The 23,085-nt window shown below is 37.4% G+C and overlaps 1 protein-coding gene across 1 annotated transcript in view; it reads right to left on the bottom strand.

The window, feature by feature from the left end:
* Window positions 1-23,085, bottom strand: part of LOC107743589 (histone acetyltransferase KAT6B-like) — a 43,579-nt gene that overhangs the window by 17,980 nt on the left and 2,514 nt on the right. Inside the window, exon 2 of the mRNA XM_016556920.1 lies at window positions 21,280-22,151. Within this exon, the coding sequence (XP_016412406.1) occupies window positions 21,280-21,900 (621 nt within the window). The 5' untranslated portion in view covers window positions 21,901-22,151. The remainder of the gene's footprint in view (window positions 1-21,279; window positions 22,152-23,085) is intronic.

The following is a 23,085-nucleotide window of genomic DNA, read 5'->3' as shown; positions in this document are numbered from 1 at the left end:
CTCTAATTTTAAATGGAAAGAGCACAGACAAAGCCTTATTTTGTTTATATGAAGAGATTTATTTTTATTTGTGTTACTTATTTATTTGATTTGGGGCTTGTTTTTAAATTTCAATGTAGTTTTGTTATTTACATTATATTTAAATTTTGTTATTTAGCAGACGCTTTTATCCAAAGCGACTTACAAATGAGGACAACAGAAGCAATCAAAACCAACAATAGAGCAGTAATATGCAAGTGCTATATTAGTATATTATTATAGTGTTATAGTTCAATTTCACAAAGAAATGTGCAGCATTTTGTCCAAGCAATAATAAAAGGACATTTAATTTATAATTTGTCTTAAATCTCATTTTGTAAAAAAAAAATATAAATAATCGTGAATCGAATTGAAGTGTTGAGTGAATCGTTACATCCCTATTGGCAGGATTTTCTTTTTAAAGAAATTAACACTTTTAATCAGCAAGGATAAAACTGATCCAAAGTCACATGAAGAAACTTACAATGGCTACGTTTACATGCAACCAAATAATCCATTTGTAATCTGATTGACGGCTCAATCGTAGGAAAGCATATTAAAACGCTCGGACCGAACGTTTTGATTAGACGAACATTTCTTGATCCTACACCTTCCACAGAATATATAAATACAGACAAATACATTTAGACCACTTAACTTAATGATTGCTATCGGGATGTGAAGAGACTTTCAACCAGCATAACAAAAAAATTTTCTGAAGACAATCACCTATTGCACCTTTAATTCTGCTGTTAAAAACAAATAAAGAAACCGTGTATGAGAGTGGTTATTATGTGCAAACATTGAGAAACTCTATATTTCTGCAGTGTGCGCATGTAAAAAAAAAATCAATTCCGATTTGAAGCTTGTGACATATAAACGCACACATCAACCCGATCACTTTTTTTAGCGTTCATGTAAACACTACATTCAGATTCATCAATCGGAATGAATTCAGTCTGATTGAACCAGAAAGTGTGCATGTAAACGTATCCACTGTAAAACATTTCTATTTTGAATAAATGCTGTTCTTTTGAATCTCTTGAAAAAATGATCATAGTTTCCACAAAAATATTAAGCAGCACAACTCTTTTTAACATTAAGACGTTTCTTGAGCACCAAATCAGCATTTCTGAAGGATTATGTGACATGACTGGAGTAATGACTGCTGAAAATTCAGCTTTGCCATGACAAGAATAAATTACACTTTAAAATATATTTAAATAGAAAACAGTTATTTTAAATTGTAATGTTTCATAACATTACTGTTTTTAACTGTATTTTTGATCAAATAAATGCAGCCTTGGTGAGCATAATATAACCAATAGGGATACATGTTGTTATTTTTATTGTTATAGTACATTCTAACACTGAACAGTGTAGAGCGTTCAGGTATCCAAGATCTCTGGAGATCTGGATCAAATCTAGATGCAGAAACCATGAGACGTGATATCACAAACAACAGGAAATTCAATCCAAATGTCTCCTTTGAACTAAGGAGGTGTGCTGCAATTGACTACTGTAAAGATTAAATTTTTTTGTAAAAGTCTTCTAAAAGGCAGCAGCCAAAACAACAGACATCAAACACATACATACAATAAATCTGGTACTACCGATGAAGGATAAAGGATGCCCAGCAGGATGTGTGTGCACGTCGTTTGTTGTCATTTGGAAGTGTGTAGGCCTTCTTGCATTATTATGCTGTTACATTATGATTATATATTCAGTGGCATAAAATGGTCTTTAAAATGACAATAATATCGCTTATCGCAATTATTTCTGGGGCAATATATCGCACAACAAAAAGCTGTTATCGTGAGAGGCCTACACGTCACCACACACACCCCGCCTTGCCGTATCACCGAGCTCTGTGATGCACAATGCTGAGCCTGTGTAAATATTGGCAATGGGATGTTATACAACTGCGAGAGGTGTAGACAGTGTCCTCTGAACGAGGGTAACGCAAGGTGCTTATGCCAAAAGATGATTAGATGGAACCGAACAGGCTCAGTGAATAGCTCTCGAGATAAGACTGTATCTTTCCTCCCACAAAAGCCTGTTGCATGCAGGACTCGTGCCGTGGAGATCAGAAAAAGGTTACATGGAATCTGACGGGAACGTCTGCCACCACACCCTCATGTCTCCAAACAGTTGTGTCTAAATCTCTGCACGGATTGTGTAAGTCCATTCAAGCTCGAGTCCTTAGATTCAGAATCAGATGCTCACAAAAACACACCAGTCTCCTGAGAAGAAGAACTGGTAGAACTTGAGAGTAAACAAGCAAGCAATTCGGCTCAATTCTCTCCCAAAAGGCTTGTCAGCAAGAGACAGTGCGTTCTGTTGGGGGATGGTGTATATTAGATGCAGATGGGGCATTAGAAGACGGAGTAAAACTACATATAGTGGGTATGTTCTCTGTACCATCTCAAGAGAGCCACTCAGGCTGAGCTCCCGCTGTGCCGTGTTGATAAATATTGAGTGTCTGTTCTGGTGAGAAACCTGTTGAGAGTAATGCCAGACTAATTGTTTTATGCAACAGGCAATCAATCCCTAGCCTATTAATCATTTTGGCAGACCATCAATTTGCAGATGGGTTATTCATAAACATTGCAAGTTTTCATTTAAGTGCCAATTGAAAGGCTCCAATCGATGGCCCCTGAATGATACGCACAGCTCTTCATTCAAATGACGAGTTGGTTAGCGCTAAGAAATAATTGTGCGCTCATTGTCAATAAAGGGCTTCACTCCCTGAGGGCAACATAATCACGATACACAACAAAAATCCCACCATGCACATAATGGTTGACCTCAATTGCCTCCAAACAATACATCTGTATTCAAGCACAGGAGGGGAAAAGCACAGGCACTGCTGTCTCATATAAATACAAATAAACCCTCTACTGCAGCTCTACACACCACATTATTCAATAACATTAGCGCTAAATTGATTTCAATGGCAGAATTCCACTGCCTCTCGTTGGATTTCAGCAGCACATGAAACACACTCATTTACTTCACACGCATAGTGTGCTCATGTGTACAAAGATTGAAAAAAAGCATACCTACTTGGAAGCCTGGCATGTTTGACACCGAGTTACATATGATCTGAATGTAAGCTACTTGATATGTAGGAAAAACAAAAAAAATAAACACGCAGGCAGATTCTCAAATGATTTCTTCTTAGCATTCAGACATAAATATACATTGTGAACTTTTGTATGTGCAGCCAAACTCTCATTATGGTGGTGATTATATGCACTATTTAAGCGTCATATATATCCCACTAGAACCCAAACTGTTTACCCATCAAAACTAGAGTACCATCACGCTTTCTCTCCACTGCGATTTATAAGTTTCACCCAAAAATTTAAATTCTGTAATTTCCTCAACTTTAAATAATTCCAAACCTGTATGACTTTCCTCTGCAGAGCATAAAAATTAGTGGTCGACCGATATTGTTTTTTTGACAGCTGATGCCGATATCTTGGAAAGCACGGTGGCCGATGGCCGATATAAAGCCGATATAATTGTATTTATTTTAATTAATATTTAAGAAATTTGAAATAATTTGAAAACGGATAAAGAAATAAATTTGTAAAATAAACATACTTATACTTTAGATGACAAAGTATTTTACACAAATAAATAAATATTTAATAAAAATATAATTAAAAATGAAGTAAACTGTAACCAACAGAGAACTCAGTATTCTGGGAAGTTTGTGCGCATTGGGAATCATATTTTTTCAAATAAAGCCAAGGTAACACTCATTTTACATACAGCACACAGTGAAAATGACATGAATATGACAGTGGGCAAATGCATAAAGCGCAGAATAATCTGAAATCACGAATTTAATGTTTAAAGCATTCAATTTGCACGGACCAAAAGTCACGCAGAGAACACGCAATCATGCAGGTCACATGCACACTTCACAAGATCTCACAACTGGATTAGACTAAGTTTGCAAGGTTTGTGAAATTACATTTTCATTAGCCATCCAAAGATTTGTTTAAATGATGTAAATGTGTAGGCCTATTTGCTGAATGCTGATGGCAAACGAGAAATTATTATAATGTTTTCCTTTCTATTACTAATAATATAAAAGCAATTGTAATAATACTTGTATACATTTTAATTCCTTTGTTTAACAGTTCTATCGGATTATTAGACAGACTTCTATCCGTATTAGACAGAACGGTTAACGATGACGGCAAACAAGAGGGAGAATGTGAGCACTGTGTGCTCAGGCGCTGCCGCTCTCAGCGCCGTCAAAAAAAAAGTCCCGGCGATATATCGGTCGACCACTAATAAAAATATGTTTTAAGTTTGTTTTTTTTCCAATGGTTTTAATTTTGTCAATTCAATGGAAGTCAATAGGGTCTAAAATAGGGCCCATGTTGTTTGGTTCCCAAAACATATTTTCTGTTTCACAGAAGAAAGTCAGTAATACAAGTTTGGAGAGATGATGATCCTTTTAACTATTCCCAATCATGATCATTTAGACTAAGTTTAGAACTAGAGATGCACCGATTGACCGGCCAGTGATCGGAATCAGACGATTTTTCGCATGACCAGCCCGGATCGGTGACCGGCCGGTCAGTCTCAGAAGAGATGTTAGTTTTCTGATGGAATGCGGAGATTCCATCGTTCATTGGTGTGATGTTCGCAAATGCCTTACAGATGATTCTAATTTTAATTGCATTCAGTGTATACGGCGACTGATAATGTTATGTCGTGCCAGATGAGGCTTGCACAGCCTGAGTGAGTGTGTGAGAGAGACAGCACACAAAAAGTAACTAACAGAAATGTATAGATGCATACTGCGAAAAAAAAAAAAGATATTTACAAAATATGATTTAGGTAAGCAACATTAAGGCCATGTTTCCCCGAATATCAATATCAACACGATTGCAATGTGCCACTGATTTTATACAATAGTATTTCAATAAAGAAGTTAAAATTAAGTGACTTTGATTTTAGACAAAATATTAACCGTTTTTGCTCAATTTCGCTGACGAAAATAGTTACGATCAAAGCCACAGCAGAACTGTTGTGTGTCTCCGAGCAACACACAGCGGTGTTTCGTTACTGAATGAATCCACGTTTTTGAACGAATCGAGTGAGTCAATGATTCAGTGGCCCATTCATAAAGACAGTCACTTTCCTTGTTTCTGATTGAATCAGCCGTTTGAATGAATAGGTTGAATGAATGAATAAATGACTCACTCATTAAAACAGACATTTGCCACCACCTACTGGTGGTTTAGTCATATTTAAAAGTATCATTGCATTTTTCAACATTTATTTGTATGTTTAAAAAAATATGTAAAACATTAATCTTATAAAATGATTTATGCATTTGAAATTTTGCGGTGTAAATGCATTTATGGCACCTCAGCTTCATCAAACCGTCTGTGTAAATGCATCTAATGCCACTTTAGATGCAGCTTCTGTTTCCTCTGCAGCGGAAAGAGTTTGTTAATACTAATTTAATTTGAATGGTAACAACTCTACAGTTTCTTATTATTCTAACTGAATTAACTGAAACAAAGTAAGACTTTGATGTGAAAGATGACACATTTAATGAAGTTAGGGGAAAAAAATGACCATTTATAAACATAGTGGGAAATGACATCTGTTTTGTTACATACAGCAACTCATTTTAAGTTAACCATTTCTTCCTCTTTCCAGTCACAGAGCACTTTATATTGAGAGTTGATTAAATGAGAGAAAATCTGTAACTTAGTCCAGATTGGGGGAATTGTAATGTTTCATAATTTCTTTTATTATGAAAATAATTTTTGCATTGAAATTTGCATAGATTTTTGTTTGTATATGCTGTAAATTAGCCTATAGTTCTTAGAAAGAAAATCGGAATCGGAAAAAATCGGTGGCGGCAGGTCACACGTCCAAAAAATCGGAATCGGTCAAGAAAATTGCAATCGGTGCATCTCCATTTAGAACAGCACACTCCTTTTACTATTGCTGCAGAGTTTAGTATGTACACTCTTTATGAGTGTACATACAGTTGCATATAGGCATCTTACTAAATTGGCCACAACTGATTTTTCAACAAAGTAACTGAAAGAATAGAATACAAAGTAATACAAAGAATACAGTAACCCACAATGCACTGTAACTGACTAGACCTTCTGTTTCCATTGAGCTGGATAAACCAGACGTTATGTCAGTCCAAATTTTTAACCTCTTTCCTGACTCATCATTTGATGTTTAATGCAGTGTTTCCCCTGCCATTATATTAGGGGGGCGGCCCACCCCCCCAACGGCACCCCCCGGCCCCCTTGAAGGTCAAGTTAATTTTATTTAATTATATTTTCTCTATAGCGCCAGATCACAACAGAAGTCATTTAAAGTTACCTTTCCGATAGAACAGGTCTATACTTTGTTCTTTTATTAAACAAACTAAATAGCCTTCTTATGTTATTATCTTATTTACATGACGGCATGTAATTTCGGTCTCTACGTTATGGTCGCGCTCTCTGTATCACGCACAGCGGAGTTCCGCCCTGAAGCGCACGCACACACACACACACACACACACACGTGCGCGCACACACAAGTCAGCACACTCCCACTCCCATTGGTATTTGTAAATATTAAGCCGCAAAACGACTATTTAAATATTAATTCTTTGTGTCTCTCTGTTTATGAATGGCGCAGACGCGCGGTTTTGTTTACTACTTGTACTGAAGAGCACGTGATGCTTCCAGTGATATTAACGTCTGCTGTCTCACTAAATGAGGACATAAATACATGAACAACATCTCCAAAACTGCTCTGAGAGTCACTTCATGAGCATTTGACCGTTTCATTTGAGTAAAACTATCCTCATATCATATACACACAGAAACATAAAGGTCTTCACGGCAACCCGTCAAAATATAAGTTCAGTTTAACTTGAAGGCATTGTAAGAATAAATGAAACTTGTTTTTATGCTTTCAAATAATTAGACATGCTAAATCAGAATTTGGAAAAAATAAAACATTTCATAAGGCCCTAAACATGTAATTTTTGTTAAACGTTTAATAAATTGATGTTAAATTGTTTAAGTTTCATGATTTTAATTAATTAGACATGCTTTTTGATTAATAAAATTTAAATTGAACCATTAAAAAGGAGTCCAGAAAAAAAAAAAGCCTTAGTATTCCATTCAAATCCTAGCCATGGTTACATATTTGACTGAATGTACACAAACCTAGCAACAAAACAAGTCTCTACACTAGGACACATTCTCATGTCAGTGTGAGCACAAATATGTGCTGGCTGGTGACTACACCCTGCTGAATATTTTGACAAATATGTGATTGGGAATGTTTGCAAAAGGAACATTCCACAGATGACACAGAATTCCCATCTAAAATGGGCAATAGTAGCTTGTTACTCTGAGACAGGTCTATTTCACTGAGGGACACAAGCCCTTTTACCTGAAGCACTCAGCTCATTAATTAACAATATCCTTCTATTTAAGGCAACATCACAAAGCAACACCACAAACATGCTTTCTCAGTTGTTTTGTCCACTAAGAGGCGCTAGTGTGCATCCACACCAGGCTGATGACAGAACGTTCTGTGCCATGTCTGGATCCGAATTAAAGGCCAGTGAATCCTGACTGCAGCGGCTGCACTGGGAACAAGCAAGTGCTACAGGTGCAAGTGTGCAAAACATGTGGCTGTGACGACCACAGGGGCTTTATTATGTCTTTATTCGAACAATGCAGAAGTGAAATGCTTAGAGGAAGAACATGAGGTTCTTTCTGATGTTTCCAATGGACGAAAAAAAAAAAAAACTGTTACTGTCATTTGTGGTGCGTGATGCTGTAAATTCACTACTCTAACCGGTCTCAGGTCTAATGTTTGTTTATAATTTAGCCCCATGCTAGCAACCACGGCTATATTCAAAGTGAGAGGCATGTGAAAAATAGAAATGATTCGAAATTATTATTATGCCTTGCCCCAGTGTTAATTCTGACAGCAAATTTTGATTTAGTTTTAGTCATAGTCTTTTGACTAAAATGCCATTTAGTTTTAGTCATATTTTAGTTATCTGAATTGTTTTTAGTTTTAGTAGACTAAATCTACAGTAAATTTAGTCGGCTAAAATCTAATGGGTTTAGTTACAGTGCATTTATGAAGCATGATTAAAGGGTTAGTTCACCCAAAAATGAAAATTATGTCATTAATTACTCACCCTCATGTCGTTCCACACCCCTAAGTCCTTCTTTCATCTTCGGAACACAAATTAAGATATTTTTGATGCATTCGGACAGCTCTCTGACCCTCCCATAGACAGCAAGGGTACTACCACGATCAACGTCTAGAAACGTAGCAAGGAGATCGGTAAAATAATCCATGTGACATCAGGGGTTCAACCGTAATTTTACGAAGCTACGAGAATACTTTTGTGTATGCTTCAGTGTCTGCGCTCAGAAAACCGGACCGAATTGAGTTCTCTCTTGCGTCGTCATCCATATGTCTGCTCTTCTCTTACTCCCACATATTGACATTTTTGAACGTCTTATGCGACGTGCAGCAAGTGTATGTTAGCTCATGTCCCGCCGGTTCATATGTATGCATCTAACCTCCGAACCACGCAGCAGATTCGTTTGAATGAATCTCTTACCAAATCGTCCCTCCCTAACATTTGTCTCGTTTTTATTAGTTGACGAAAATGTCAGTAGATTTACGTCATAGTTTTTGTCATTCAAAAAGAGTTTTAGTTCATTATCGTCTCGTTGACATCTGTGAAAAAAATGTCGTTGACGAAAATTGTGACGAAAATTATTCGTCAACGAAATTAACACTGCTAGACACGCACCCAAAAGAGCACTGGACAACTTGTGCCTTCACTGGCTTAAAGAAGTGTAGAAAAAAAATACTTTCAATTAAACAGGGTAAAACAAGAATAATATTTCACAGTGTGTAACAGATGCTGATGATACACTTTAACTTGCTTTTGGTTTGTAGGGGAGATTGGACATTGGACCCACAATGGGAAGTTGCCAAACAGCTGGGACTTTTGCCACACCTATCAAGAAAGTGATGGTTAGTTTAGTTTCTTGGCTCAACATTAAGCTGTAAAAATAACAGGTGAATTGATACAGTGTTGTGTTGTTACAAAAAAATCTGTGGGAGACAAGCTGCCTAATGCCTTTTCCTAAAGACAGACATAGTGTAAAGGGCACATTAGTATAGCTCAAAGTCATGAACATGATACCCAGCAAATGCATAGACAGATAATATGTATACTTTGAGTGCAATGTAAGACACTTTTGATAAAATCAAAATTGCCAAGTGCAATTATTGTCTGCTGCAAGTAAAACATGTTCCTGGATCAACATCTTTGTTGAACAGCATTCATGTGAAAGAAACATACTCCTAATTTGAACCCTAACCATAACCTACCCATAAAATCAAATGATAGGTTGATAAGAATGGTCTATAAGCCCCTAACTATAGCTCTAAGCTTGACCATGGCATTAGCCCTCATCCTAACCCTAAAAATCTGATTGGTTCAGAGGAATGTTGTACCAGAACTAATAAGGATGTTGATTTAGGAACATGTTCCACTTGTAATAAATTTGAAGACACAGGAAAGTCAGGGCTGACCATACAAGGATGTGCCCCAAATTGCCCCATGCCCATTCAAGAGGATGACCCTACAAAATTAGTGAATCAATAATCAGAAACAAACTACACTGCATAAAGTCCTTCACATTTACTAACCACAGCAGTAAACCTGAGGCAGAGTCTTGGAACGCTTAATAATAAAAATCCAAACCGCAGTGCAGCAGCAGTGAGTCCAAAATTATCTCTGATGAGTAGGCAAACACACATATACACTGACCAACACACAAATGAGGAGCAGTTTGAGTCAATAAAACATGCAAGGATCTGAAATAGGTCAGCACTAATCACATTTTTACCTTGTGCTTACAATGGCAGCTGCTCACTGTTGCGTGACTGCAGATAGACAGGCACAGAATCAAAATACAAATTATAATTGTATAATGTTTGTCAAGTGCAGAGACACATTTCACAAACAGACAGTACCTCTGCAAGCTGTGATAGAATAAACTGATAACCAGGACTGATCAACTTCAAAGTGAATGTTAACACGTCACACTTGGTCACAAGACATGCGAGAGAGAGCAATCACTGGTATATGACCTGTTGTAATGCCTCTCAAGGTGACATATTTTGAATGAGTTGGAGATTTGGATGGTGAAGGGGATGATTAAAAGTAAAAAAAAACTAATATTTCAGTCTGTTTCTCACATTGCATAGCTTTGTGTTTGCTGGTGCAGGATAAAAGTCACTAATTTTGCTGATTTTCTGAGTTAGTGCTGGCTGCAGATAAAGTCTTAATCGTTGGAGATTTTAATATCCATGTTGATAATGAAAAAGATGCATTGGGATCAGCATTTATAGACATTCTGAACTCTACTGGGGTCAGACAACAAGTGTCGTAATCATACTTTAGATTTAATACTGTTACATGGAATTGATGTTAATGGGGTTGAAATTCTGTAGCAGAGGGATGGTTATTCCGGATCATAATCTAGTCTCATTTATACTCTATATAGCTAAAGCTGCGAACTCAACTAAATATATGGTAGAACCATCACTTCTACAACAAAAGACTGCTTTGTAAATAATCTTCCTGACTTGTCTCAATTCCTCAGCAAATCCAATAGCTCAGAAAACTTGATGTTGTAACAGAAACTATGGACTCTCTCTTTTCTAGCTCCTTTACGCTTAAAGAAGATTAAGCAAAAACAGTCTGACATCGTGGTACAATGGGCACACTCCTGCCTTAAAGAGAGCAGCCCGGAAAATGGAGTGCAAGTAGAAGAAAACAAAACTAGAGGTATTTCGTATTGCATGGAGGGAAAGTAATTCTACATATAGAAAAGCTCTAAAACTGCTAGATCTGCTTTCTTTTCGTCTTTTTAGAAGAAAATAAACACAACCCCAGGCATTTATTCAATACAGTGGCTAAATTGATGACAAATAAAGCATCAACAGTCGCAGACATTTCCCAACAGCACAGCGGTTATGACTTTATGAACTTACTGCCAAGATCGATACTATTAGAGATAAAATTCTAACCATGCAGCCATCAGCTACAGGATCGCATCAGATGTGCACTATAGGTGTTACGCCCATGGACTGTTTTGTGTTTGTTTTCCTCCTCCACGTGCTCCATGTTCTCCCTGTGACCTAGTTTCTCCCTTGTGTTAATTATGTTTATTCGTTCCAGGTGTTTCTTGTAAGCTTCCATCCATATGTCTGCTCTTCTCTTACTCCCACATATTGACATTTTTGAACGTCTTATGCGACGTGCAGCAAGTGTATGTTAGCTCATGTCCCGCCGGTTCATATGTATGCATCTAACCTCCGAACCACGCAGCAGATTCGTTTGAATGAATCTCTTACCAAATCGTCCCTCCCTAACATTTGTCTCGTTTTTATTAGTTGACGAAAATGTCAGTAGATTTACGTCATAGTTTTTGTCATTCAAAAAGAGTTTTAGTTCATTATCGTCTCGTTGACATCTGTGAAAAAAATGTCGTTGACGAAAAGTATGACGAAAATTATTTGTCAACGAAATTAACACTGCCTTGCCCTCATCCCATAACCAGACACTGACAGTAATTGACACGTACATTGTGTCTCTTGGCTCGGTTTGTGTGATCCAATGCAGTGACATGCACATCAGCATCATCTTTCAAGTGGTTTGAGACCAAATAGAGCCAGAGAGAAAGTAGTACAATTTTATTTAAGCCCGACGACGTCTCATGCTTCAGTGTGAAAGAGGAATGTAGGACAGATCTGTTCTAACGCTGACCCGTGACTCATCCCATTACATTTTCCAACAGCTCTATTAGCTCATCCAGGTCTCTAAAGCCCAGGAACTTAACGAGGATGGCAGGGCTATTACATTACCATTACTTCATTCAGGTCAGTCTGCCTGAGGAACAGCAACATGGCACTCGCTCAGGTATCTGAGACTCAGGTTAGCCAAGTGACAATTACTCCAGCACTAATTAAGCCATCTCCACTTCAGGCTGTGTCTGACCCTCACTAATTATGCATATATGTGGTGGCAGTGGTTTAATGCTTAGGGACTTTGTTAACACAAAGCAAACAGGTTTAATGGCAACAAAAATTGATCCAGGAGCTCTAGAGTTACAGAGATCTCAATCTTGCCCTATCAATAGTGACTTTGAGGAAACCACTAAACCCAAAACAGCAAGTAAAAATCTGAACTACTGGCCTGATCAGGCCAGCAAAAACAATTATTGTGTTTCCTTCTTGTCTCAGTCCAACTAGGGCCTTAATATGCATCCCTAAAACATTAGTGTGTATTAGTTTCTTCTAGGGGTGGGCGCTATACCGGTATGAAAGTGACTACCGGTTAGTGTTGTCACGGTACCAAAATTTCAGTATTCGGTACCAATACCAGTGAAAATCCACGGTTCTCGGTACCAATTTCGGTACCAAAGCAAAACAAAAAAAACATGCTAATTGAACAACATTTTTATTAATAACGTTAAACAAAAATTAAATGTACAAAACCAATGCCATTCTTTATACTTATTTAAAAGTGTTTCAAGTTTTCCCACAAGTAATAAAAGTAAGAAAAAAGTAAACAAGTTTCACCCAAAAGTTTAGTCATAGTTCTGCTGCCACTGAAAAACATCTGTAAACTGTTGTCTGTTTTAGGGTTTGCTGGTGTGTTTCAGGATCTTCCTCAGTCTGCAGCTGTAAAAGGAAAATATAATATACTTAAGTAAAGCAATGGGCTGAGTCTGACCAAATGCAACATAAGATCATTGACACCAGCTAAAATATAACTTTTCAGGAAATAACAAACCTCAGCCTTTATAATAAATTTAGATAAGATTACATATATTAAGTGTATATCAAATAGATGGAAACTGTAGTATTAAAAACACTTTACAATAAGATTGTATTTGTTAGATAACATGACCTAACAATAAACAATTCGAGGCTGAACGTTTTTGTCCTCTGTGTGCAACGCCGTACTACACAGGCATTAGTAATCAAACACAGAGTATTGTAACAGACCAAATTAAGAGAGCACAAATCGCCTACTCCAGTGGTTTGCAAACGGGGGTGCGGCAAGGCTGAGGGATAGTGTACAGTCAGCAGATTATTTTGCAAAAAAAAACCTCTGCAGGGTGAAAAAGACTACACGGTGTAATTTTCCAGCTTATCATGCGGCCACTTGCCTAGGGTTGGGTACCGTTCACATTTTAACCGGTATGGTACCGGTATCGGTACCTGAACTTCAGTGTACTTTTTTCGGTACTTTACTCCGTGTAATTACAAAAACATTTATTTCAGTGAAAAAATAAGTCCAAAAGTCTCAATTTCAACATTTTGAACAATAGGGCCCTACAAACTTTTTCTTTCTTTCTTTCTTTTTTTTCCCCCATAAATTCTTGTTTTAATTTTTCTGAAAATCAAATGAAGGCATTAAACATTTATTTTAAATCAAATGAAAATGAAACCCTTTTATTTTTTGGCAAACAAATGGAGCTTTACTGTTGAAATTAATACATGGAAGAAAAATTGTGTGAATAGCGTAAAATTCTCGCGAAGTGACTCTCACAGCAGCTCTGGAGATTAAGATTTTGTGTTCATGCTGTCATATAGTGAGACGCAGAGGCCGAAAACCACCACGAGCGTCACGCGTGCTTCAGTATTTGTGTAGTAAACAAAACCGCATTTCTGCCATTCATACATACAGAAGCAAGCGGAACATGCAGGACTCATATTTAAACCGTCTTTTTGCATTTTAATATTCACAGACACTAGTTCATATGGCGATTCAAATTAAGTGGCAGACCTACTTTTGATTTATTCGTCCAAAATTGACGAATTCCGTGGCATTCCACGCTATAGAGTAAATTACTTTATGAATGGATGCGGCGCGACATGACAAATCCATGACAGTAAACTGATGCCGCGTTCTATTTCTGACGAAGTCCAGCGCTCTAACACACAGAACAATTTCAAATATTCATAAGAGAATAGTGAAAAAATAGTTTCGTCTAGGGCTGCAACAACTAATCGATAAAATCGATTATTATTGATAATGAAAATCATCGACAACGATTCTCATTATCGATTAGTTGGGTCTGCCCATGGTGCACGTCCAACTTCAGCCGGTCGCGTCAAATTACAGCACTGAATAGGGCATTATGGACAAAATGCATCTAAAAATAGTGGAGGAAACAGAATGAGATGCTGCGGGAGAGTTACGTGATCCAAGCTGCCCAAAAATTAGAATTCTTTATTTTAAGCTTTAAGCTGATCCATTAGCGTAATGGCTTGCCCTGTCAGGCGCTTTGGCAGATGTGTATGCGTCCTCAGCGCAAAAAAAAACTTTCAGTTAACGGTCATATCCTTAATAGTGTTTTTTTTTCAGATACCCAATTACAGTCAAAAAAGTACATAAACAATGCCAGCAAGAATGCAAGCTGTTATGAAGGGCATAGGAGGCCTTTTTTATGTGAATAAATACTATTCAGTTGTTTAAGTTTATTTGCCCAATAAATTACAATAACATTTTTTGATTTAAACAATTTTTTGACAGATTCCTAAAATTCCTAAAATGTGTTTTCTCTTTATTATAGCAAGTGGTCTAATAAATTGTTAAGCACTGTATGTTTTCATAGCATTCAGTTGGCACGTTTGTTTGAAGGACATTGGGCAGAATGTGGAATAGTGTGTTTGTCAATAAAAAAAATAAAAATAAAAATAATTAAAAAATCTGATTAATCGAAAAATAATCGACCAACTAATCGATTGTCAAAATAATCGCTAGTTGCAGCCCTAGTTTCCTCAAAAACATTAAGCAGCACAAATGTTTTCAACATTGGTGATAATGAGAAGTGCTTCTAGAGCATCAAATCAGCATATTAGAATGATTTCTGAAGGATCATGTGACACTGAAGACTGGAGTAATGATGCAGAAATTTCAGCTTTGATCCAGGAATACAGTAACCTATAGGCCTATGTTAAAACATTCAAATAGATAATTTAACCTGTTAACCTGCACCCCCCATTTTGGGACTCACAGCTGAAAATGACCTACCTAACTTAAAATGGTAACAGTTCCTGACAACAGTGTGCTACACACACAATTTTGGTGTCTTTGGAAAGAAGACCCTTTGGGCTTTACTATCCATCATCCAGAGTTGATAATGCTCAAAAAGATACAAAGTTATAGACACTGAAGTGCCTTGAAAGAAATTCAGTACCACACTGAATAGTTTTTTTAATTTCATATAAAAATACATGAAATCAGTCCTGGAGCAATCCAGAAAAGTAATGGGCTGAAAGTCACGTCTCATGAGTTTATTTCAAATCTAAAGAAGATACCATGAAAAATGAGATCCCTGCAACCATTTTTCTGAGACTATGTCTAGTCCGCGTATCTTTGACTTTTTTTTTTAGTGGATGGTCTCATTCGGTTTGTGACACTGTATGCTACAAAACCATGTTGCTTTTTACTACCAAGATTAGGGCTGCACGATAAATCGCATGCAATATTTAATGCGCATCTTGTCAGTAAAGCCACTTCTGTAATCAGCGGTAAATCAACACAGACCCGTTGTTCACAGGCAAGCTGCGCAACACCACGTTCATAATCGCACGATTTTTTGCGCAGCTTGTCAGTGAACAACGGCTCTGTGTAGTTAATGCTGCTCAATGTGAAAGCACGCACGTGATGGAGATTTACCGCTGATTACAGAAGCAGCTTTACTGACAAGATGCGCATTAAATATCGCATGCGATTTATCGTGCAGCCCTAACCAAGACGCAGTTTTTTTAAGCGTAAGTTATTCCATCACGGATACAAACAGTAACTGTCCCTGAAGAAATGAGACTTAAACAAAGGAATTACCATCCATATTACAACGTTATTGCTTCGTTGGACTAAAAGTGCTCTATGGGATGTTGTTCAGTGGACCCTTACCTTTCTAACTAAACCGGGATTTACAGCTGTGGATGCGTTTATGACTCGTTATTACGATGAATCTGGTACGTACTGCGTTTTGATTATGCATGTTTTGATGTGTACTGCTTACACAAATTTTGCAAATACATTCTTTATAAGCTTTCCATTGAAAAACAGCGATCTATCGTCGATGCTTGAGGCTTAGACCTTAAGAATGGTATATAGTTTGTCAAGATTAATTATGTCCCTTTTTATTTAATCTATTCGTAAACATTGACAAGTGCAAACAAAGACCGTTCAGTGCGCCGGCGTCCAGGTGCGGGTTAACAGGTTAAAGTGAAAATATTTAGTGTTTACTGTATTTCACTGGCCTACTCAAATACACAATATTTAATTTAATTCATACAGGCCTACCTCGTGTTGCATGTTTGCACTTTTTGAGAAAAACATTACAAAAAATACTTTTCAGGTCTATGTCCAATCCCTCACCTTTTCTAGTTATATAAGGTTAATATATTTTGCTTGTAATTTTTTTCCGCATATCGCAATATAATATCGATACCGCCTGGACAGTGTAAAATATCGTGATTAGGGATGTAACGATTCACTCAACTCACGATTCGATTCGCGATTTTGATTTCTCGATTCACGATTATTATAATTTTTTTTTACAAAATGAGATTTAAGACAAATTATAAATTAAATGTGTCTTTATTATTGCTTGGGCAAAATGCTGCACATTTCTTTGTGAAATTGAAATATAACACTATAATAATATTATAATATAGCACTTGCATATTACTGCTCTTTTGTTGGTTTTGATTGCTTCTATTGTCCTCATTTGTAAATCGCTTTGGATAAAAGCGTCTGCTAAATTACAAAATGCATTTTAATAATGATCCAAACAAAGATGCTGCATACATGCAACATGAGCAGTTTTTAATCTAAATTAGATTGTATAATTTTGAAATTTGAAGCAAAAACAGAATGGTTTGACTTCAGTTTTGTGAAACTATACATAAAAATATCTGCATGAAACTGCAGACGAGCTGAATGAGATGCAGATTCACACTCTGCCAGCAGGTGGCGCGTAAAGCGTTTCCTTGGTTTCCGCTGCAAAAACAAAGCAGCGCTGCACTTACTTTAATATGCATTATACAGAGGCAAGATGAAAAGAAAAAATACCATCTAAACTTTTCTAAAGACAGGAAGTTCCCCTCAGACATGCATTCATATAAACTCCTACACCTAAATGAATCACGATTTGTTTAGCATCTTAACCGATTTGAATCGTCACATATTTGAATCGATTTTCAACCGGCTTGTGGTTAATCGTTACATCCCTAATCGTGATATGAATTTTAGCTCATATCGCCCACCCCTAGTTTCTTCACATAAGCTGCAGGCTCTTTGAGACTACTGTGAAAACAATAATGCTGATTGAACAGTTAAAAATATACCACATACATCGAAAGAAAGTGGTGCTGCTTTGAAAGGAGCATTTAGCAGAAGTCACAGAGGATGGAGATGACATCAAAAAACTTCACACTGAGCTGAACAAACAGTCTCAAACTGAATAGAACAGTAATACATTTGACCCATGTGGGTTAGCTTACTTAAGCATATCAAGTCATTTTCCAGCTGCAAGTTCACAGAGCAGTTTTTCCTCAGCATTTTTGGTCTTCTGTACTCCTACAGCCGCATCAGTAAACACTAGTTTACACTATCAGAGACAAACAACTTTCTAGAAATGCAGAGCAACTTAATACAGCGACTGCCAAATAGGTGTGAAGACAGTGAAATGTTTGTAACCCTTATTAGCAAAGCCACAACTAGGAACATCAACTTGCGACTAACCAGTGGAAAAATGCAAATGCAAATGCAAAAATGTCTTTGGTGATATACCTCTTAGAAGACACCAATCAGAAATGTAATCCTTTTAGCAGCAAACATTTTGATTAAATATTTAATATTTATTGCAAATCTGTATTGAGTTACATGTACATAAAATGTTAATAGAAAAAAATAAAATAAATAGAAAGCACTATGGTGGGTATTTGTAAAAGTAACTGAAAAAAATATAATGAATCACTATTAATTATATTAATCTATTAACAGACCTTGTTGCTTAGGTTTATCAAAGTAAAACTGAAATGTTTACAAGACCACCCCTGGTTAGGAATCACCCCTCTATGGTTCCAACTGGACTATTTGATTAAACTTACGTTATTCATGTACTTTTGGTTACAACTAAACTTTTAAGGCAACATTCTGCAATTTCTTAGGCAGACTCAAGTAAAATGCACAGCTAAGACCATAATGCCATAATGAAATTTCTAGAAAGTGAGCAAATTGCATCAGCCACAGCTGATAAACAGCAGTCTAGTACGGTTTCAACACCATTACTGAAGAACAGATGTAATCAGCAAAGCTTTAACAGACCTTCATTGAATTACTATCTTTTAAACTAAGCAAGAGTTACAAGAACGTCAAAAAGAGGCCAGCCATGAGATCTAATACACCTTCAATGCAAAATCTAATCCTGCCAGCTAATGGGACAAAAGAAAGCCGGATTTGGCCCTCTCTTTTTTCATAATTTAACCCCTTGCAGAATATGATAAAGAGGCCTGGAGCAGCTGCAGACTGACCAGTCCCCAAGCACACAATTAACAACAAAAGAGCCCTTTTAACGCATTGAGCTAATCAGCAGCCAGCCCACCACTGCAGTCCCCCTGAACCATCTGCAAGACGGCAGACCGTCTCTGTGATTGTGAAAAAAGACTGGCACCATGCTATCATGTCCTAGGGTCAATGAAGCACATTGCTTAGCAACAGTCAAGCCCCCATGCATGGAAACCAAAAGCTTTAGCCTTCAAAGAGCAACTCAAAGAGTGGACAAGGGAATGTGCTCCAAGATTTGATTACCAAATGGCCTCCGATTGTTCGCTGACCACTGCAGGAAAAGAGAGCATTAAGAGCCACCAAGCATGGACCTTAAGTGACCAGCAAGTGATAGACAATGAAACATTTTACATTTTCATTGGTCTACAAACTATAGCTGCTTTGTGTCTAAACTATGTGAGATGATAGAGAGCTATATGTAGCCCAAACTGAACAAATGCTATACATGAATTCTGGAAAAGTCAATCCACGACTGGTGTAGGAATAATTTTAAAAGATTGCAGCTTTTTAAACAAATGTTTAGAGGGAAAAGGCCATACAAGGTTGAGCCCCAGTTGAAAGCAAACCAAAAACCCAGGACACCATAGGAGGGAAATCTGTAGGATTCTGTAATAATCCCTATAATAATAATTAGGTTATAATGGGCTGTCAACATTTCACATAATCTTCAAATAGTGGCGTTCACAACAGAGCTCAAAATTTTGATGTAGGGCTCTCCATCATTAAGCTTGCAAGTTAAGTCACCATAAAATCAAAAATAAACCCCATTTACTACACAATCATAGTCTTGTTAAATGATTAATCACTGCACATTATTCCAAGTCAAGATAAAAAAAATGTTTATCTTAGTAATGTTTCATCACTTGCTCAGCCTCTGAAACTTTTCAGCTGACGTCACAAAACTCTCTTACTTCGAATCAACCCATCTCCTCCAACCAGCTTCATTCGGGCACGTAATTCATAGTTTTCAGTCACGTGACCGGCTCGAAGACCTGGTGGGCAAAACAGCCATAGAACTGCAGCACAAGCCCGTCAATTTTCTATCTTGGTAATTTTCACCCCTCAAAAGAATAAAAGATAAGTGAACAAAATGCAAGTTTTGGCCATTAGCAATCCATATAAAGCACCCGCCGCAATATTTCAATCACTAAAATCAGCGGTACATTCTAGCTAAATCATTTAATGTGAAATCACTTAAAGTGCCTTTAAAACAGTGATATTAAAAGATCAAATTCAGTACACACCTTATTGATGATGCATGCTTTATACAGGCAAGCAAATGAGCCCGGAACATGAATGCAATGTGCTAAATGGTTAAGTATTTTCTTTATAATGGTTTTCTATGGGAAAACATTTCATATTAAACTTCGAGAATTGCATTAATATTCTGGGTTCATCTGCTTGCCTGTACAAAGTCTGCATCATCAAATAACCTTATATACTGAATATATACTGAATTTGGCCTTTAGATATCACTGTCTTACATTACTACTTAATGCAAGCCTCGTAAAAATAACTGGCGGTCAGTGGAGGAAAGCCTTGTTTTGCCCTCCATGTGGGCGTTCCTGTGAGGGTGTGACGTCACATCACATGAAAACTATGAATAGGCACATTTCACAATCCAAACATTTTCTAAATGATACATTTAGTTCACAGCCGCCATTTTCACTGATTAAATACACTTAAAATGTTTTACACTGCAGATGTAGAATGGGTTGCAAATGTTGTTTCGTGTTGACTTAAGATTTTTAAATATGGAAATCGTACCAGCAAGGTCTGGATGATGAAGCTTCAGGACAACACACAAACTCAGTAACACAGTAACTCACAAAAAAAAAGGGGGGGAAAAAAAAATGGTCAGTTCAATAACGCACAGCTACTCCAACATCTGTAGCGTATCATGCCCTCATTTAGAAAACTATCTTTGAGAAAAACAAAGATGATTTAGGAATAAAAACATGGTCTACTCATTTTTCACAAAACATTTAAAATCACACAATGTTAAAATCAATCCCAAGTTCACTCATGTGGATGACAAAGCGGTTTGGGGCGAATAGTGAAAAAACCCTTTACCAAAACAATGAGTTAGGCTATGGTTTCAAGATATTTCAACAATTTAGGACAACAAAGCCACTTTTGTATAGTTAAGCACTGAAAAGCTACAAACACTGGACCTAAACTACTGACTTCCTAGATGTTACAACCTCTAAATGACACTGGTGGCTCTGGTAGGCATGTCAACATATGAGTATTTCTGGAGAGGGAGTATTTCTGTTCCTGACACTTGTTGTGTTGACCAGATTTTGAAACTCTGCTGAGGTCTTAAAACAACAGTCGACGCTAACAAGCTAAACTGTTTGGAAAAAGTCACAAATCTGCTTGGTAGTGAATAAAGAGGTTCCTAAACGACCATAAGTTCCCAAGGCTTTTTATGGTTAAAACCTTGTAAGATAGCTTTAAATAATTTGTGCGACTTTGCATTTGCAGAAACAATAAAACAAGTGATTACATTCACAGCTTTTCAGACAAGCACACAGAGCCTGATTGGATACAAAAAGTACCTGGTCTCTCTCATGAGGGAGTAGTGTCACAGGTGGGAGGTCGACACCAAAGACCCCCACGCTCCTGAAGCAAGCTTTGCCTCCCAGCCCACCACTGTTCATCCTGTAGAGTGGCCCATCCTTGAGCAGCCGCCCATTGTTAACCGCTCGTTTAGCAGCTAGCCTCAGCCTCTGCTGAAACCTGGGGTTCACCACAACATTCACCAGGTCGCCCTGGCTTCTAAGGAATCTCTCGATGTTCCTTAGAGAGGAGCCAGCTGGGACGCCCAGACCTTCGATAGCCCTCCTAAGGATTTTATTCCAATCCACATGACGCAGATCTCCTGCAGGTATCACAGATCCAAGTGAGACCAGGCCAGAGCCTCCCAGCTTGAAAGGCCCAATCCTTCCCGGGGTGTCCGGGTCTTTGTATGAAGCGCATCCTTTGCTGGTAACCTTAAGGATGGACCCATCCTTCACAGAGAGCTCCAGCTGCTGGAGTATGACGCCCTTGTCTAGTCCATGTGAGGTTGAGACCGCATGGCAAATCCGCTCCTCGGAAGGCCGCTGCTTCTGCCTTTTGATCTTCTGAATAGCCTCAAGAATCCACTCTGTGTACAGGGGATTGGCCAGTTTCACCATGGTGAAATAAGTTGTTTCATTAAGGTGTGATCCATGAATACATTCCTTTTCTTTTAAGAGCGAACAATACGCATCCACAAACAAAAGCCAGCCATTAGTACATTATGCCAAACAGGATATGGGACTGATGTAACTCCTCAAAGATCAGACTGGCTATTCATTCCTTTTCCCTTTTGTCAGAAAGAAAAAAATCCCTTGTGGTTGTAAATCCAAAGTCAGAAGACTTGCTGAAAAATCCTTTCGTGTTACACCTGTGGGTGTGAAGAAAAGAAAAACAGAAAATACACGTTACTTTGCAACAAAAACACTCTCTACAGAGCCACTCCAGAACTAGTTACATGGGCATGGCAATTTGATCCAGGGGGTTAGGCTAACCAACACTACCACTTATTTACATTAGTCATACTGTTTTACACAAGTACAATGTAAAATAGGTTAAAAAGGTTTATCTATACATCTGATATATGTATATATAAATGTATGTGTGTGTGTGACCCTGGACCACAAAACCAGTCATAAGTGTCAATTTTTTTAAATTGAGATTTATACAACATCTGAGAGCTGAATGAATAAGTTAACCATACATACACCAATGGAAAGCGTAAGATAGGACAATATTTGGCCGATATACAACTATTTGAAAATCTGGAATCTGAGGGTGCAAAAAAATATTGAGAAATATAAAATAAAAAATATTGAGAAAATCGCCTTTAAAGTTGTCCAAATTAAGTCCTTAGCAATGCATATTACTAATGATAATAAAATATATATATATGTGTGTATGTGTGTGTATTGGCTTAGTTAAACACTACAGTGCCCTTTATTTATTTAGCATACAATATTATTTTTTTTTAATTCATTTATTTTTTCCCCAGCCCTTAGAAATAGAACATGTGACTTCCGTTATTAGGTGCACACATTCCATAAAAGGAAAAAACACCAGTCCAAACCAGACAGACCAGTACAACCATGAGATTAAGATGAACATGTTAATTCACATTTTGATAAAATGCAAGCCACTTTACCAGACTTATAGCTGGTACTCAAAACCTGCCTACCTACCTAGACAGCAAAAATGCTGCACGCTTTATGATGCCCATTTATGCAGTCTAGCTAGGGAGCTCACTAGATTGAGACATTCATTCACTCCAAAACAACGCAACAATACATTGTGTGTGTGTATAT

Source organism: Sinocyclocheilus rhinocerous, unplaced genomic scaffold (genome assembly GCF_001515625.1).
Source record: "Sinocyclocheilus rhinocerous isolate Xijiao unplaced genomic scaffold, SAMN03320098_v1.1 scaffold677, whole genome shotgun sequence".
NCBI classification, from domain to species: Eukaryota; Metazoa; Chordata; class Actinopteri; order Cypriniformes; family Cyprinidae; genus Sinocyclocheilus; species Sinocyclocheilus rhinocerous.
This window is presented reverse-complemented; position numbering and strand designations above follow the sequence as displayed.